General features: G+C 44.1%; 1 protein-coding gene across 1 annotated transcript in view; it reads left to right on the forward strand.

Moving 5' to 3' along the window:
* MNAT1 (MNAT1 component of CDK activating kinase) overlaps positions 1-18,579 on the forward strand; it is a 687,393-nt gene that overhangs the window by 330,117 nt on the left and 338,697 nt on the right. Inside the window, exon 6 of the mRNA XM_086936667.1 lies at positions 8,753-8,881. Coding sequence (XP_086792793.1) covers positions 8,753-8,881 — 129 coding nt within the window. The remainder of the gene's footprint in view (positions 1-8,752; positions 8,882-18,579) is intronic.

The following is an 18,579-nucleotide window of genomic DNA, read 5'->3' on the forward strand; positions in this document are numbered from 1 at the left end:
ATACATATCTGATATCACTGGTAATTATTCACATTGTTTCATCTCTATGATCACAACCTTTAAATATGTGTGTAAGGAACAAGTCTATCGTTGAAAACGTAGGATGCATCTTTGAATTTGTTACCTACAACTATTATTGGAACTGGCCTTGCAATTGTCTAAATCGTGGAGCACATGTTCGTCATTCTTTATAGTCCGATCTCTGTCTGTCCTCTTGACTCATGCTTATCTTCTAGGCTTTTGACCATGCCATCACTTCAGCATTTACTGTGATTCTAAATAACTCTCTCACCAACAGAATAATTCCTCTTGAAGTCTGCCCTGATAAAACCTCTTGATTCGAGATTATCAGCAATGTCTAGAGGAACCTGATCATTCTTGATATGCAGGATAATTTGACATCATCAACCACATGATGTTGCTCAATAGCCACTCCCTAATGGGCTCAATAGGTTTGTTCCGACCTTCTCTGTCTCAGTTGTCTCTGGCAATTTTATTCCAGTATTCACCTCTTAGCCCTAATTACCATCCAGTGGAGTACTCAACAGCTTTGCATTGAAACTAACGAGAAGGTTCGTGATGGAATGCTTGAATTAATTCCTGCCACTGGTGATTGCATGGGCATATTCCAGTGTATGGTATTTTGTCCACTATGCCGCTCTAGATGGAGACCTGCCACATGCAAGTTGTTCTTGGTCCTACTCCATTAGGAATAGCACAGCCTGAAGTACCAAGTCTGGTCCCTACAGACAGTAAAACAAGCAACTCCAGTCTGGTGTCCACCTAATGAGTCCTCGTTAGTGAAATCTTGCTTGGTCACACTTGGGTTATCTTTTCACTCTCCCCCATTCATTGACTTGTTTTTGTTTATCTCTGATGCTTGCATTATCCATTCCCACTACTTCTGCTCACTCTGTGTGCTGATGACACAGCACTACATGAAGTAGGTATGGCAGTGGATGGGCAGCAACTATCAAAACCTTACCGGAGATAAATCTAAGATTATCTTTATAGATAGTGTTGAGGACCAGTAGGGATTTTGCCTCTAACAGGAGTTGAGGCCCACCCTCCTTCTGCTAATAGCATCTGAAATCTAGGAGTCAAGCTTTGGCTTCTCACACTGAAGGTCTGGAGATACTTCATCCCCCCCCCCCATCCTAACCAGCTGTTTATATCTTACCCGTTAGAGCCCTTGAAGGCTGCATGTTGATTTACTATAACTCCCTGTACCTCAACATCCTCTAGAGTCTTGGAAATGCAGTTCATCTGCTTCTGGGGGCCAGCAAATCTGATGCTGCTTATCGACACCACCTATCCTCTATGCACTCCCTTCATTGACTCCGGGTAAAATACGGTGTCATGTTGAAGACACTGTTTAATGTTCTTTCCATTTCTCAGGTTTATGATTCCTCGATATATATATCTATGTGCAATCTGAAGCTTGCTCACCTGAAGCAACTGGTGATTGCCAGATTTAGAATGCAAGAAAAGGGAGGAGGTCCTTCCGTCCGTAACAAACTACAAATTCACTTTCTTGGGATTTCTACTTGTGTTCAAATTTTTAAGGTCCTTGAGACATATATATTTTTTAATGTTTCACTAGCCACATTGGTGCTACTGAAAAAAGTAAGTTGCATGCTCACAACTATGTTTAAGTTGTCATATGAAGCAGTTTTAAAAATGTACGATGTACTGGTGAAGCACTATATGTGGTTAACTATTTATTCTGTATGTCCTCGATGGGGCCTTAGTTCAGCCTCCTTCAGCCATTGGCAGATTTGGCTTGGGAACATTCCGCTAGTGGATTGAGACATTGCCCATTACATCTTGGATCAGCTTTGTTTAACACTATTTTACATTTGAAAAATACACTCTTTCATCACACATTTACATTTTTGTGTTATCCTTGCAATGGGTACAAACAGCAATTAAAAAAAAATTGCACGTCAGTGGCCTTTTTTATTGCTTTTTTGGGGCTCGAGTGAGTGTCCAATCTACTGGACTTTGCCAATGCGTGTTTTAAATAGGTGAGCATATCGGGACAGAAAATACTTTGTTAAATGTTCAAATACAAAATAAATGAGGTAACGTAGGTGTACATTTTACCCTGCAAGAAATATGTTTTAAATAGGCATAAACTGCTTTTATAAATAATCAATGTGTTCTATTTTTCTTAGTATTCTTAATTGTACAACCAGTGGAATATAAATATAAAATTGTAAACCTTGACATTCCTCTTAACCTTAACTTAGCCAGCTTTGACTTCTAGCAAAGAAACACTGCTAATATCTCTTGCAAAATGAAAATAATACATGAAATTGCAGCACTTTTTTCCATTACTTATGTTTATTTTGATAGATTATGCTTCTTGGTATCTAGGCTTTCACAGTCTGTTTTTCTTCTAAAACTAAGTATTAGAGTGTAATGGTGGAGCAATCTGGGAATGATCCCTGTATAGCATTTGTCTTGTTGGCTGGGGGAAATTGCTATTTTAGAAAGGAGAATTGAACTTCAGAGCAAGAGGAAATAATCATGCCCATTAAACAATTAATCCTTCTAGCTATTTTAAGATTGCAAATTGCCTATTTTTAGACTGTCAGTCATTTTGCAAATATTTTCACCCAGTTTAAATGAGAGAGATTCCTTTATAGAGGTTTTAGGGCCATTTACATCTATTTAAGGTGGAAAATGACTGAGTTAATGCGTTTCAGCCTCTACTACTGTGTGAGTTATTTGTGTGATGTGTTTGTGTGAAAATTATATATATATATATATATATATTAGGGTACAAGTTATTCGTTTTTTGTGAGGCATGGATTATGTCAGCTAGTTTAGCACTTGTGTTTATTCGACGGGGTGTCTTGAGAATAACTGGTAAGCACAACCAAATGTTGTCAAGGTTTAGCACACATTGCCAACTTTGTTCACTGCACGCTTGCAGTGAATTCTGAACTTTCCCAGGTAAAGAAATCTTATGTCGAAAGATTTCAAACGAGAGTTGTTTTGCACGTAATTTCTGACTTGGAACATCCGATCCCGTATTCGACGTCTGCTGTCATTACCTTAGCAGAGGTTTTGTGCGTTTTAATAATGCTGATGTAAGAACAAATACCTTTAATCTCAAGAGCTGGCACGCATCTGGTTGGATGTTGCCTGACTGAGATTTCTTGCAGCAGACATTAGGCCTGTACGAATACTTCCTCAAGTCAGCTAAGCTTGCGTAATTAGAACATTTTGCATTTTGTGAAATGTACAAATATTTAGCAAATTCTCCAAATGTAATACTTGTGTGATTTTTGCCTTCTACTCCATCAAGCCATTTTGTCCTCGTACTAGTCTCTCCGGTATTTTTCATGACTTTTCCGGTCTAAGAGAAGCTAAGCGAGATACTGGTAATACAGTTCAGTTAGGGAAAAGAGGGGAGAGAGGTGTAATGTCAAGAATGTCTGGTGAATAGTTTCTCAAGACCCCTTCTACATACACGGTTCACATTCTTACAAATTACTTGTTGGAGCATATCAGCTCGCCTGTGCCACAGCTGAGACATGTTAACATTAACATTTTCAGAAGGGGTCAAAGGGAGAGGGTAGTAAAATGCTGTCAAAGAGAAGGGGGAATTAATTCGTGAATTGAACTAACTCCACTGCTACACCAACATAAAGCTCTCATAATGCACTGGTTTTGATTTGGCTAAAGCCACTTATACAACTTGACCTCCTCTCTCAAATTTTGCCCTCAAAAACTGTGGGTTGCAAGTAGCCCTATCTTCTTCATGCCTGCTCCCCCACAACCTTTTCAAATCTTGCCTTTTCTCCAGACACAATCACACTCTGCCCTCCACCAAGAATTTCCAGCATGCAACTTGAAGGTTTCTTTACCTACCCAACCAGAGCTGCCAGTATCCAGCAAAGAAAACAAAAACAGTGGTTCTGCCGGGAGTCACGTACACTTAGTTTCTAATATACTTAATGCATGTCATGAAAATTCCATTAATCATTAATGAAGGAAACACACAAACACATAACGGTACACTGAGTTCAGGTAATGGGTTCCTTTTTACTCTTTAGATAAATCAGTAAAAGTATATACGGCTGTCCAACACAATAAAGCACGTGGGACTGTGAAGCAATTAGTGACTGATCGTGTTTAGTGACAAGGTGCTGTACAAAAATAATAACGTATATATAACGCATATTTACACAAGTGGATGACATTTTACACAGAAGTCCAACATTAGATGAATAGACCACAGCAGGATAATATGTTACTTATTCTAGTTGTGGGTTTGCGTGAACAAGTTAAACCCGCTAAGGATGCTTACGAATCAGCACTGCCTCTTAGGGTCGAAACGTCAACGTTGCTAGTTCAACTTTACTGATTTATCTGTCTGGTTCCCTACAGAACAACTTTGTTTTGCACACATACCCAGATTCTGAGGGTTACAGGGTTACCCCATTATCCTTAATGAGTATCCAGCAAACATCAGAAAAATCGGTCAATTTCCTCTTTGAGACAGTCATGGTCAAAATCAACTCATTGGTTATCAATGAAGAAGACCATTGTATAGGCCTATTTGAGATTCATATTTCCTACCTACGATGGTTATCAGCTTGCCAAACATAGACTTTGCAGTCAGTTTGTCTAGAAGAGCACCTACCTTCCAAGACAAATAACTTAGCCAGTGCAATTCAGGAGAATAGGGATTGGGATGGAAAGACACTGCACCTGACACTATGAAATGTAGTTGTGGCTGAGTGGAAAGTGATGCAAGGGGAAACACACTTCTGTTTTATGCTGCTTCTGAAATGATAATTTCAAAAACCACAGTTGATGGACAGAATGCAGAACAATGTCATACATTCACCCCAGTACAGAGATCTGGGCCTAAATCCATCGTTTTTTTGTACTCCACACCACCCCAGTTCAGACATGGCCATATGCAAATCAGTCTGACCCTGTGCCTCATGGGAACAGTCCAGCCCGAACTGCCAAGCAATGCCTTCCCTGGACCGGAAACAAGCTTCCGAGGACCGGTTTCTGGCATTCCAGCCGTCTTCAGCCCGGCTTGCTTGAATCCAGTGGTGTGGAGAGCATGGGACTCACGTCTGAGCATACCCATCCCACTCGGGGTGACAAATGCAAAAACCACAGTTGATGGATAGAATGCAGAACAATGTCATACATTCACCCCAGTACAGAGATCTGGGCCTAAATCCATCGTTTGTTTGCACTCCACACCACCCCAGTTCAGACATGGCCATATGCAAATCAGTCTGACCCTGTGCCTCATGGGAACAGTCCAGCCCGAACTGCCAAGCAATGCCTTCCCTGGACCGGAAACAAGCTTCCGAGGACCGGTTTCTGGCATTCCAGCCGTCTTCAGCCCGGCTTGCTTGAATCCAGTGGTGTGGAGAGCATGGGACTCACGTCTGAGCATACCCATCCCACTCGGGGTGACAAATGCAAAAACCACAGTTGATGGATAGAATGCAGAACAATGTCATACATTCACCCCAGTACAGAGATCTGGGCCTAAATCCATCGTTTGTTTGCACTCCACACCACCCCAGTTCAGACATGGCCATATGCAAATCAGGCTGATCCTGTGCCTCATCTGAAATGATAGGCCTAAAACACTCAGCTGTTAAGTTGGTCAAACTGGCAATGTTTTATCTGAATTGTTTGCATGGGGGAATGGGTGATCTTCCCAGATGTTGAGCGATTGCTGGAGATGCCCATCTTTGTTTTCCAGTCATCCTAGACTCCAACTTTTCCAAATGGCGAACAGTAAAAGAAGGCTTTGATGCTGGTAGTACAGTGGCTTTTCAAGTATGTAATGCTATTTAAGTTGCCTTAAAGTTTTCATTCATTGCAGCAATCTTCTTTTCTGCTACTCAATTGTCACCTAGTGCAACATAAGGGATTCCGCCTTGTTTGTGCATCATTTAACCTCTGAGCACTGGCAGCAATTTCCTCCTCACTCTGCTTTAGACTCTCTCTTTCCCTAGCTCACCACACAACATTTTTCCTCGCCTAACGTACTTTATTCATTGGTCTGTCTTTGATTTAAAAAGACTTGGATGGGAGACTATAAGTGGGCTAACCTTGCAGGCTTTGACTTCAGAAGTAGAGCGATGATTGGACTCCATTTATATGCATTTTTCTACCTGTCTGTTCCATTGCCTTCATTTTGTATAACCCCACCAACAGCCTACGTATGCATTAAGACCCTATCCCATTGTGTCAATAACTTTGCCATCATAATTACAATTATTTCACTGCTTCTGTTAATACTGATTCACCACTCTCATCTTAAAGTTTTCCATAACAGTAAAGGATTAGGAAGCCTCGGTTTCAGAAATGAGATCTAGTGCCTCTCAAGATCTTGCTTGTTTATCCTAATCATGATGGGCTTACATGTTTTGACTGAAGTGCACTGATCGCATTGCTCTGAGCAGTTGGAGAGCAAATACCTTTGGTGGCGGAAAGAGTGCTGATTGGGATCTTGATTTACAAAAGGGGGTGGTGATGAACAGAGTGTCTGAATTGAGCAGACCACTCTTACCCAGTCCAAAGATCAGGGCTTGATCCATCACCGTTATTTATCTCACTGCCCCATCCCAGCTCAGAACCTGGCTATATGCAAATCAGTCTGTCCCTGGCCCAGTGCATCATGGGAACAGGGCAGACTAAACTACCAAGCCAATTCTTTACCAGAAAGGAGACAAGCTACCGGGGACCGGTTTCTGGCATTTCAGCCTCTTCGGCCCGGCTTGCTTGAATCCTGATGGAGCAGTGAGAAAGGGACTCATGTCTGAGTATACCCTGCCACACCTATAGTGGCCAAAATCGATTTACAAAAGGGGGTGGTGATGAACAGAGTGTCTGAATTGAGCAGACCACTCTTACCCAGTCCAAAGATCAGGGCTTGATCCATCACCATTATTTATCTCACTGCCCCATCCCAGCTCAGAACCTGGCTATATGCAAATCAGTCTGTCCCTGGCCCAGTGCATCATGGGAACAGGGCAGACTAAACTACCAAGCCAATTCTTCACCAGAAAGGAGACAAGCTACCGGGGACCGGTTTCTGGCATTTCAGCCTTCTTCGGCCCGGCTTGCTTGAATCCTGATGGAGCAGTGAGAAAGGGACTCATGTCTGAGTAAGAATTGGCTTTTGTAGTTTGGTTTGCCCTGTTCCCATCATGCACTGGGACAGGAACAGACTAATTTGCATACAGCCAGGTTCTGAAACTGGGATGGTGCAGTGAGCTAAAAAACGGTGTTGGATCTAGCCCTGATCTCTTGACTGGGTGAGAGCTTTCTGCTTAATTCAGAGACTCTGTCCCTCACCACCCCTTGTTGTAAATATTTTTGTCCACCCTAAGCGTGGAAGGGTATTCTCAGATGTGAGACCCTTGCTCATTGCACCATCAGGATTCAAGCAAACCGGGCCGAAGACGGCTGTAATGCCAGAAACCGGTCCCCGGGAGCTTGTTTCCTTCCCAGTGTAAGAATTGGCTTTTGTAGTTTGGTTTGCCCTGTTCCCATCATGCACTGGGACAGGAACAGACTAATTTGCATACAGCCAGGTTCTGAAACTGGGATGGTGCAGTGAGCTAAAAAACGGTGTTGGATCTAGCCCTGATCTCTTGACTGGGTGAGAGCTTTCTGCTTAATTCAGAGACTCTGTCCCTCACCACCCCTTGTTGTAAATATTTTTGTCCACCCTAAGCGTGGAAGGGTATTCTCAGATGTGAGACCCTTGCTCATTGCACCATCAGGATTCAAGCAAACCGGGCCGAAGACGGCTGTAATGCCAGAAACCGGTCCCCGGGAGCTTGTTTCCTTCCCAGTGTAAGAATTGGCTTTTGTAGTTTGGTTTGCCCTGTTCCCATCATGCACTGGGACAGGAACAGACTAATTTGCATACAGCCAGGTTCTGAAACTGGGATGGTGCAGTGAGCTAAAAAACGGTGTTGGATCTAGCCCTGATCTCTTGACTGGGTGAGAGCTTTCTGCTTAATTCAGAGACTCTGTCCCTCACCACCCCTTGTTGTAAATATGATTGGGATCTTGAGTCTCAAAATGTTGTTGTCCTTGTTCTCCCAACTCTTGTGTCAGTGTTGTTGTCTTCCATTGTCTCCTCCTAATGTTGCATGAATAAGTTAATCTCTTAAGCAGCCGCCTCCTCACAGCAGTGCGGGCACATGATCCAACATCAGTCACAAGGCGTGTTCCATAAGGGACTCCATGGGATTGGGCTAGAGAGTGCCATACTTGCATCACTGTGCTTGGATCATATTTAGAGTATTTTCGGGAAATTGTTGTAATGTAAAATTCCAGAAGTTACACCATTACTTCCGGTCTTGTTACTACACTGCGTTCCCAGCAATATCATACTGTGGGAGAGCCTGGACCAATGCCAAAGACCAGAACATGAGCAACTGTTGGAGGCAGATGAGCAATTTTTGTAATGTCTTTTTGTGCTAAAATATAGCGCTAAATGTAGAATTTTAATATCACGTTCTGTGCAATTGCGTGTAATTTCTCAAAAAATTCATGTAAATGTGCAAAAGCAAATCGCACGAATTTGGCACACCCCTAGTTACAATCTTTAAAAAAGTTTCTACCAACGAATCAGCCATGTTTTACTAACTTGAATTCTGCAGTAAAATAATCCTATAATTTAGCCACCAAAAAAGTCACAAAAATTGGCTAATTAATGCCTTCTTTTTCCATTTTTTTCCAGGAGAGTTCACATCTGCCTGCTGCTCTGCTTTTGGCTCAGCACAAAGACAGATCCACACAGTTGGAAATAAAGCTGGAGAAGCAGCCCAAACCAATTAAACCAGTCACATTTTCAACTGGCATCAAAATGGTAAGACTCCTTTCGTTTTTGTTAATTTGCAGCCGTTTTAGAAATAGAGAATTTTTTAGGTCTCGCGCCTAGCCGTGCACTGCGCTGCATTACTCGTGCAGCGCAAGACATTTAGTAGATGAAAAACGGGGTTTTGAGTGTGACCTAGGAATCGCACACTCATGTGCGTGTTCGATTCCTTTTGTGCTATATGATTGGCCTGTGCGTGAGTCTTTTTATTAAAGACTGCACGCAATTGGCCAGAGGCGGTCGCATTGCTCCGCCCACGGCCTATTGGTGTCTATTACGCACTTGGTGCGCATAATAGACACCAATAGCCCGTCACGTGGTTTCATTTATCGTGCCCAGACACTGGCGCGATAAGTGAAACCACGTGTGTAGCTGTGGCACGCATGCACCACTTGTTGTGCTCTTCTGTCCACATTTTCCAACAGCGTATTGTGTTCCGTCCCTACCCCATCTGACGAGCAGCGTAGGCGTCGCCATTCACAGTGTCACCTTCCTGTGATCACGCAATCAGGCCCGGTGGCTTCTGGCACGCGCCTTTGATGCGCCGTTCGTCTGACTGGCTCTGAAATGACGTTGGCTCGGAATCCTTTCCATCAAAGCGTGGAGTCCACGGTGGCTTATCAAAAAGTTGCTCTGTTCTCTCCAGTGCTTGAAATGGAAAAATAGCAGTGCAGGTACCCGGTACCTGCTTGTTTCTGAGAAGTGCAGGTACTCTCCAATCAAACTTATTATGTCACTCTTGATGAGTGCAGTCCTTCCTTCTCAAAAAAAAAGTGTTGGCCCATTTAAAGCACTAGTTCTCTCCTTTGCGTTCCAAGCCTGCAACCCCTTGCCCCTCCCCCTCTGCTCCCAGCAAACAAACATGCACATCCACAGCGCACACTGGTTTACTGTTTACGCTTTTTCTAGCCACTTTAGTAGATACATGACGCGAGGTGCAGGGGAGCTTTATTCAGTATCACACGGTTTAACCAAGCAAAACATTCTGACAGTCATGCAATTTTACAGACTTCCACACTGAAAATTACCGTTTTATCCTGTCAGAGTTTTTCAGCTTGAATTTAATGACGCTCACTATCCAATATGCCTATTAGACATTCATATATGAAGGTACTTTGATACACCAATGCAATAAGTGTCACATTATTAAAAGTTTGAGCTATTAACGTTCCAATTAATGCAACGTAATTAGATCAAACTTTAAGTAATGCAAGACCTATTGCATTGCAAATGCTTATTTGATGGTAACAATATTATTAAATTGATGTGGGCTCAGTCGAAAAGCCAGGTCTTGAGGTCCTTCCTAAACGTGTGCAGTGTCTGGGAGCGTCTAATTTTCATATGCAGTACGTTCCAGGTCTTGGCTGCGATGGAGGAGAAGGCTCTTCCTTCGGTTCTGTCTCTGCGGATGCCGGGCCCCCTGCCAGGGTGAGGTCAGCGGAGCGAAGATTCCTCTTGGGTACGTGGAAGGATACTCTCTCGTTGAGGTATTTGGGTCCGATGTTGTAGAGGGCTTTGAAGGCGTGGGTGAGGAGGTTGAAAGTGAGCCTCTTCTCGACAGCGAGCCAGTGGGCGCCGCATAGGTGTTGGGCCATGTGCTCATGCCGCAGGGGGTCCAGAGGACGAGTCTGGCTGTGACGTTCTGGATGGTTGGAGTCTGTGTAGAAGAATTCTGTTGATTCAGGCATAGAGGGCATTGCCGTAGGCAAGTCTGCTGGTTATGAGTGCGTGGGTGACGGTCCTTCTGCAGTCTGAGGGGATCCATTTGAAGGTCTTACAGAGGATGCGAAGGCAGTTGAAACTGGTGGAGGCACAGCGTTGATCTGGAGGTTCATGGAGAGGGAGGAGTCGAGGGTGATGCTGAGGTTCTGGGCGTGGTCTGTAGGGGTGGATGGGGTCCCAAAGGGCGGACCGCCACCCGGTGTTGTCCCAGGCGGCGGTGCAGGGTCTGAGTATGAGGACCTCGGTCTTCTCTGAGTTGAGCTTCAAGCAGCTGTCTATCATCCAGGCTGCCACATTCTTCATTCCTTCCTGGAAGCTGGTGTCTTCGGGATTCTTCGTGAGTGAGAGGATGAGCTGTGTGACGTCGGCGTAGGATACGATGCTGAGCCCATGCTGTCTGACGATGGTGGCGAGGGGGGGCATGTAGATGTTGAAGAGCGTGGGGCTGAGGGATGATCCATGGGGTACTCCACAGTAGATTTCCGTGGGTTCGGAGAGGAAGGGAGGGAGTCGAATCCTCTGGGGTCTACCGGAGAGTAAGGATTGGATCCAGTTGAGGGCGGCTCCTTGTATCCCTGCGTCATGAAGTCTGGCTGTCCGCGTGCGATGTGAAACAGTGTTGAAGGCTGCAGAGAGGTCTAGAAGGATGAGGGTCGCCGTGTGTCCCTGGTCCGATTGCATGCGTATGTCGTCCGTGGCGGCGAGGAGGGTGGTCTCGGTGCTGTGGTTGCTGCTGAATACAGATAGGGAGGTTTCTAGGATGGAGTCATCCATCCTAGATACGCTGGGCGTTTATGAGTCTCTCTGTGACTTTGGCCGCAATGGGGAGGAGAGAGATGGGCCGGTAGTTATTCAGGTCCGTGGGGTCGGCCGTTGATTTCTTGAGGAGGGGTTTCACCGCCGCCCATTTCCAGTTGACTGGGCAGATGCCTGATCTGAGGGTGGCTTTGATGGTACGTCCTAGTTCGGGTGCGGTGATGGTGGTTGGTATATGTGCGGTGGGCAGGGGTCTGTTGGTGCCCCTGTGTAGGTTTTTCCTCATGGTCGTGGTGATGAGTTTGACGGTAGCGCGGATCCCAAGATGTGACGGTTGGCTTGTAGATGGCAGTGGGTAGGGCGGTGGTATCTGGGGCTGGTTTGCTGAAGTTGTCGTAGAGGTCCTTGATCTTCCGATGAAAGTATTAGCTGAGCTTATCAAAGAGTTCCTGGGAAGGTGTGATGTCCAAGGCTACGCAGGCGGGTTTTGCGAACTGCTGTATGACGTTGAACAGTGCCTTGACGTTGGTCGTGTTAGTCTGTACTTTGTCTTTTATGAAGATCCGTTTGGTGTCTCTTATGTGCTGGGGGTTTCCTTCAGGGCCCTTTTGTGTTTGTTCCATGCTTCAGTGGTTTTCTGGTTTCGACAGGTCTTTTCTAAGGCATCTGCAGGAGCGTCTTGCTTCTTGGAGTTCTGTGGTGAACCAGGTAGCCTTTAGAGGGTGTTGTTTGGTGGGATGGCGGAGTGGTGCGAGCTTGTCCGTGCAGCAGGAGACCCAGCGGCTGCGGTGTTGGTGATTGTCGTGGCAGGGGGGGGGGGGGGGGGGGGGGGGCTTGACAGAGGGTGGTGTTGAGGAGTTCCTCAGTGACCTTGCTCCATTTCCATTGTGGCAGGCGTGGGGCGGGCTTGTGTGCGATGGTGGTGTTGAAGAGGAAGTGGACGCAGTGGTGGTCTGTCCAGAGGGCCTGGGTAGTGTGGCTGAAGCAGATGTTTGTCCCTCCCGTGAAGATGAGGTGGAGGGTGTGACCCGCTCTGTGCTGGGAAGAGTGCTCGCCTTGGACCTAGTGGTCAAGGAATCATGCATTCTCCCCCACAGCGGTCGCCATATGTAGGGGAAGGGGGCGGCAGCAGAGGAAGGGAGGTGGGAGCGGGGCTGAATCTGGGGCCGGGGCCGCAGGGGCAGCAGCGGTGAGAAAGGTATGACCAGTAACGCAGGGAAAAAGAAGCACAGTGTGTACAATAAAACAGAAGAAAACAATGAGCAACAATCAAGAAAACAATTAAGGACAAAAACCAGGCGAGATAGCACTGAAACACAACTGATAGGCAAAGGAGAAACCTGCGGCGCTGGGACGGGCTGCCGGCTCGAACCCTGCTGGGAGAGGGCTCTCTGCTGGAGCGGTCTGGCTGTAAGGGGCAGCTGCTGGGGAGAGTGCTAACCTTGGATCAAGAGCCTTGGACCAAGAGGCTTTTTTTAAGTTTGGTGTAAGCATTCGTCACCAATCATGGACAGACCCCAAACTTTAAAATGGCTTTGTATGAAGCACCCTAACAGTATCTGTGCACCATAATATTTAATCCTACCAAGTTTTAACCAAAACCAAATGATGAATTTAGCAAGGCGGACGGTTTTTTATAGTATATATTTTAGCAAGAAAACATTTCCATCTTTGGACACACTTTAACGCTACATTTCTTTTAATTTTCTCTTTTTAGTTTACACCACTCCACTGAATTTACAGTATGCTACTCCACTTTACAGCACTACAGTACACTCCACTACGTTGCACGCGAATCCACTGTACATTAGTCAACTCTATATTTGGGAAAGAATTGGGGCCCCTGTATGTAGGATAATTATGCCCTGACGGGGAAGAAACAAATGTGAAAAAAGGAAAACCTGAGCAAGGTTGATTTCATTAATTACGGGCAATACAATTTCAATGCGACTCAAACATTAACTTTCACTCTTCACAAATTATATTAAAAAAATATAAAGATTTATTTAAAAAAGACATAGAAAACTTTTTTCTTTGTACAAATATGTTTTTTTGTTATTATTTCACTTTTTACGGTCAAGCTAGTTAATGCCTTGAATAGTGAATACTTATGTCCCACGATGCACATCTGATTTAAAAGAGACCAATAACGTGGCTTAAAATGGAAAGTCGGTATTCTTGTAGCTTCGCCAAAGCTATGCAGGCTGCCCTCTTGACATGAATGAGGTCTAGGTTTGTCTTTATTAAAAAAAACGGAAAATAAATTCAGCCGTCCTATGGATAGTGGCAATAATAGCACTGTGCTACGATGTTAACGGCTGTCCTCTCTTGATTATGCAATATTCAAGGTGATCCTTCTGGGTGGTCTATCGATCGTATCCCTCCATAATGACCTCTTTTAAATCAGATGTGCATCGTGGGACTTAAGTATTTTGAATACAACAGATCAGCATATAGAAGGATGTAAGTCAGGGTCTCGGTGGCGCGTGCATCAGGCGGGCCTTCGGCGGTCGGGGGAACCTTGTCGATGGTGAAGGATCTACGGCAGGGTTTGCATGAGAACTGCCCGTGGGTTGTGCTAGGCGAGGATCTTGCGCAGTTGGTGTGTCTTCCGGGGTTGAGTGCGTGGAGGGTGGTTGAGTCGTAGAGGTGTGGTCTAGGAAAACATGGGCTCCTGGCGCTGGTCGTGGTCGGGTCGCGGACGGGCGCAGACAGGCTTGCCTTAAGCGCCAACGGCGTGCCTGCTGCATGACTATGCAAGATTTCTGGAGCTGGATTAAGTTAAGGTTATTATACATTGACACTGCCTAACCAATATATGAATTTGAAAACTGCCTGGGTCACAGCACTCGCCCGACAAGGACTAGAAATTCAATAGCATTTTAAGATGGATGCCCCCCTCAATTCTCTTCCTCTTATATGTTAAATCACTGAATGTCCTTTTTCACACTTAAAAATCCGTTTTTGTTAAAATGATTATACCTTATAAAATATGAATATTCAAGGCATTAACTAGCTTGACCATAAAAAGTGAAATAACAAAAAAACATATTTGTATGAAGAAAAAAAGTTTGCGATGTATATTTATTAACTAAATCTTTATTTTTTCTAATATAATGTGTGAAGAGTGAAAGTTAATGGTTGAGTCCCATTGATATTGTATTGCCCGTAATTAATGAAATCAACATTGCCCAGGTTTTCCTTTTTTCCCCATTATTCAACTCTACTCGGCTCAACTGGACTATACACAATTGCAATGTCCACCACTATACTGTGCGCTATTGTAGTGTTTCCTGCTGTATTCTAATACACTTTAGTGTATGCAAGTGTACTGGACGCCCCTAAACTGTACTGCTCTCAACCTGACTCTATACCACTGTACCCTTCTCCAATTTACGCTACTCAACTACATACTATTCCACCATGGCCCACTTGATGGTACACTACTCGAGTGTTCACGATTACACTGTCCGCTACTGCACTCTACACCACTCCATTGTACTGAAATGCACTATACCCCACTGCACTGTACCACAATTAATTGTATGCTATTTCACTTTACAAGATTACATTATGCTCTACACTGCTAAACTAAACTTCACTGTACGTGACCACAGTCTACGCTTCACTAATTAAACCTATTGAGTTGTACGACACTGTACTGTATGCTACTCCACTATATAGCACTCTATTATACATCTAAACAGCTAACGCCACTAAACTAACTCACCCCTTCTGTATGCACTACCTATACCCTTGGATATCACCTAAGTTACAGCATGTGAAATTATAAACACTTATGACATTGGAAATGATATATTATTACCCAGAACACAATTCATGGTACAGTGGGGCGTTCTAGTTAATTTAGTGTTTCAAATGAGGTGACAAGACTGTACAGAAGTGTGCGAGTGATATTAATTGAAAGGTGCTACACAAGTATAAGTGTGAGTTATAAGTATGTCTTACAGTAATATGCAAGCGGTGCGTGAAAGATCATTTGAAACGGTAAGTATAAGTTATGAGTTTATTATGGTTGTGTAGTTTAAGGTGTGTTTGTCACAAATAAGATAAAAATAAGTGTGTAAGTGGGGCATAAATAACATTACGAAATACACATAACTGTAAAATTTCTGTTTGTGGAGCTTAATTTGGGTTTGTATACCAAACCTGAATAAAGTTTTCCTAACTTTAATTCATATGTAACATTTTGTGTGTGTGTATATATTCTAATCATTTTACTACATAGTTAGAACTAGAAGTGCCAAGACAAACATCTGCAGAAGGGTTTAGATTAGCAAACAGTTTCCAGCAGTGTAGGATTGCGTGTGCTTATTTAAGAGGCCTGGACCTCTTCCTGGGGATTGGTGAGATGTAAGGTAAGGCAAGAAGGGTATTGTATAAGGGACAAAGTTAGGGCTGAGGCACAAGGGGCTCTTTGTATTTTTTGGAATAATATTAGTTCAGTTGCTCTGAAATTAATAATTTCCTTTTTCGGCCCGCACTATTTCCGATAAACCTTTATTTTTTTTCAACGAATTAGTTCATTGTGTGGTTGATTCGTTGAAGGTGGCTGGAGAGGAGGGCATTAAGAGTGTTTAAACACAGACGTATTCGTTCTTCTTTGCTGTCTCAAGTGCATAGGATGAATCTTTCTAATTTCAGAGATTTTTTTATGCTTACTGTGCCAGCAGTTTTGGTCCGGTTTTAGAAGTAATCTATATCCATGGGACATTTTCTGATGCAGGTGCAAATCCTCCTTTCCACTTAAATTAACGATGTAACACAAACAAGCTCTGACGAAACCAATATGTCAATTTTTCGCACAAACTGTGCTTAAAATGACTATCAGGCTGCCCTTGCCGGAGTTCCTGAGCACAGACTAGCACTATATTGTGGCACACCTCATTCTGTAACTTGCTGTTTGGGCACACACATCTCACGGCTTGTTAATATCAGCTGCTGTCACTATAGCTCAGCGGTGGCACACTCTCTGAGCTCTGCATGCTGACAATGAATTACCATGCCCGCCAAAGGGCCACCCCCTTGTTCCCAGCCCTTTCCTAGTATGCACATTTTAGGCTAATCATCAGCAGGTCTTTCAATGATTGGGAGCTGCTTGGGTATGGTAAAGGAGACGAGCCCTGGGACAAGAGTGTAGTAACCCTACTAAAGGTGGCAGGGGGGATGTGTGTCACCAAGGGAAGAGTGAGCACTAAAGAAGGCAGAGGAGCAACTCTATGCATGAGTAGAAGCTCTAGCCGCTCGAGAGGCATGCCAATGGTCCCTCAGGAGCACTAGGATGAAAGAGGAACTCCACTGTGAAGGGGTGACACTTGTGACGTTAGGTGAGCACTGAGGTAAAATCGAAGTAGCCCCGGAAGAGCCATGGTAACACCCAAGGAGCAAATGGAGAAGAGCTGATTGCTGAAGGGCGTGGCTACATGAACTCTGAAATGGCGGCACACCGTAACACCTGGAGTGGTTCCTTCTTCACAGGCTACCATTCCTGCCTGAGACAAAGCTCGGGAAACCTATGAGACTACTGTGTCACTGCTAAGACACAGAGTGCCAAGCACCAACAAATGCAGCGCACCCTGAAGTGCCAAAGTGAGGGTGGTGTCGATCCATTCTTCTTCGAGACAGTAACCTGAAGCTTGGTCATTGTGAATACAATGCTTCAAGGTGAATGCAATGCTTCAAGTTGGCAGCTAAGTTGAGAGGCTGCAGTGGACACCTTTTCCTTGTTTTTGCAACCGAGTGTGTATAAAAGGATAAGAAAGAAGCTGATACTGGCAGGACATGGACTGGATTGCATTACCTCCCTCTCATCAAAAATATTCTGGCCTGAGAGGTCAATGAGGAAACGATGGAAGTGCCTCTGAGGTGGACCAACTGAATGAGCGACTCCAGAAAGAGGTGAGCTGGCCTCCGTCACCTTGAGGAGCTTGCACTTCTGTCCTATAAATATGAGAGTTGACCTCTGGTGATTTTCCCGTGTTCACTACCTGAAGAAACAAAGAGACTTGTGGGAAATATCTGACAAAAGGCACCATGAGCAAAACCTAGTGAGAACCTGTTTGCAGAGCACAGATTTCAGCAATGCTCCTCGTCTTTGGCCAACCGATTAATAAAGGAGGAAGAAAATCTGTTCAGCCTGATGGAAGGGGAGTAGCTCCTTTATGGGCTCCGTAAGAAAGATGCATACTAAACTAGGTAGCATGAATCAGAGGATGGTGGTCTTCGAAGCCAAGCTAGAACATGTTGACTGTATAAATTCTGCTGAGGGCAGAATTGCAAAAACTGAATTGGCCATACAAATGAAAACAGAATAAGCATCAACTACAATATTCCAACATGCACACTGACCTCAACTGTCTGCCAAGTAAACCAGAACAATACACAAAAATACAGAAACATGCATTCATCAAACAAGTATACTTACGATGAAATATTTAATTTACAATCAAATCTAAAAATTCAATTGAGGCCAACCACTGTCCATGTTATATTCTGTTTGATGCACTTGTACTGCTTCCTCAAATCAATATGAAAATAGCAACTTAATTTTAAGCCTCCAATTTAATATGCACGTTTACAGAACATTTCAACATTTGTTTATTACATTTTGGTTCTCTATTTGTTTACTCTTTACTAATCTGTTAATATTATTTACTGTTCTAAGCAATTGTGAACCCCCTAACTAGGCACTGTGGCCTCCTAGGTGCTTCCCGGACCACAGGTTGTGAACTGCTGACTTGGTGTGACTGAAACGTCTACGCTGTCCAGGATTACCAAGAGTGCTGGGGGTGGGGGCGCTCAACTTAACTATTTGTTGGAAGTCATACTGCTGCTATAGTCCGTCATTGTGCCATGTGGTTCCTTTTCTTCTATTTTTACTGGTGTGGACTGCTGTGCAACAACTGATAGTGATGGTGAGAAGACCAGTGGACTTATAAGGTGAAGAGGTGAACCTCAGCATGATGAAGGAAAGCAGCATTGTTGAAGGTGGCATTGTTGAGAAAATCATCTGGATTTCAGTATGTGAAGCGGATCCTATGAAAGTTTACATTCACAGTGGAAGCATTTCAGTTAATGGAAGCGTTTGGGACAGCAGCAGTAAAGTGCATTGTGTTCCAAGTATTGTATAATTGCTTCCTGCGGTACTGAGCAAGTAGTTCCTGTGTATTGACATTATGCCTTGTCAGAGA

The sequence above is a fragment of the Lissotriton vulgaris genome, chromosome 9, assembly GCF_964263255.1.
Source record: "Lissotriton vulgaris chromosome 9, aLisVul1.2, whole genome shotgun sequence".
Lineage (NCBI taxonomy): Eukaryota > Metazoa > Chordata > Amphibia > Caudata > Salamandridae > Lissotriton > Lissotriton vulgaris.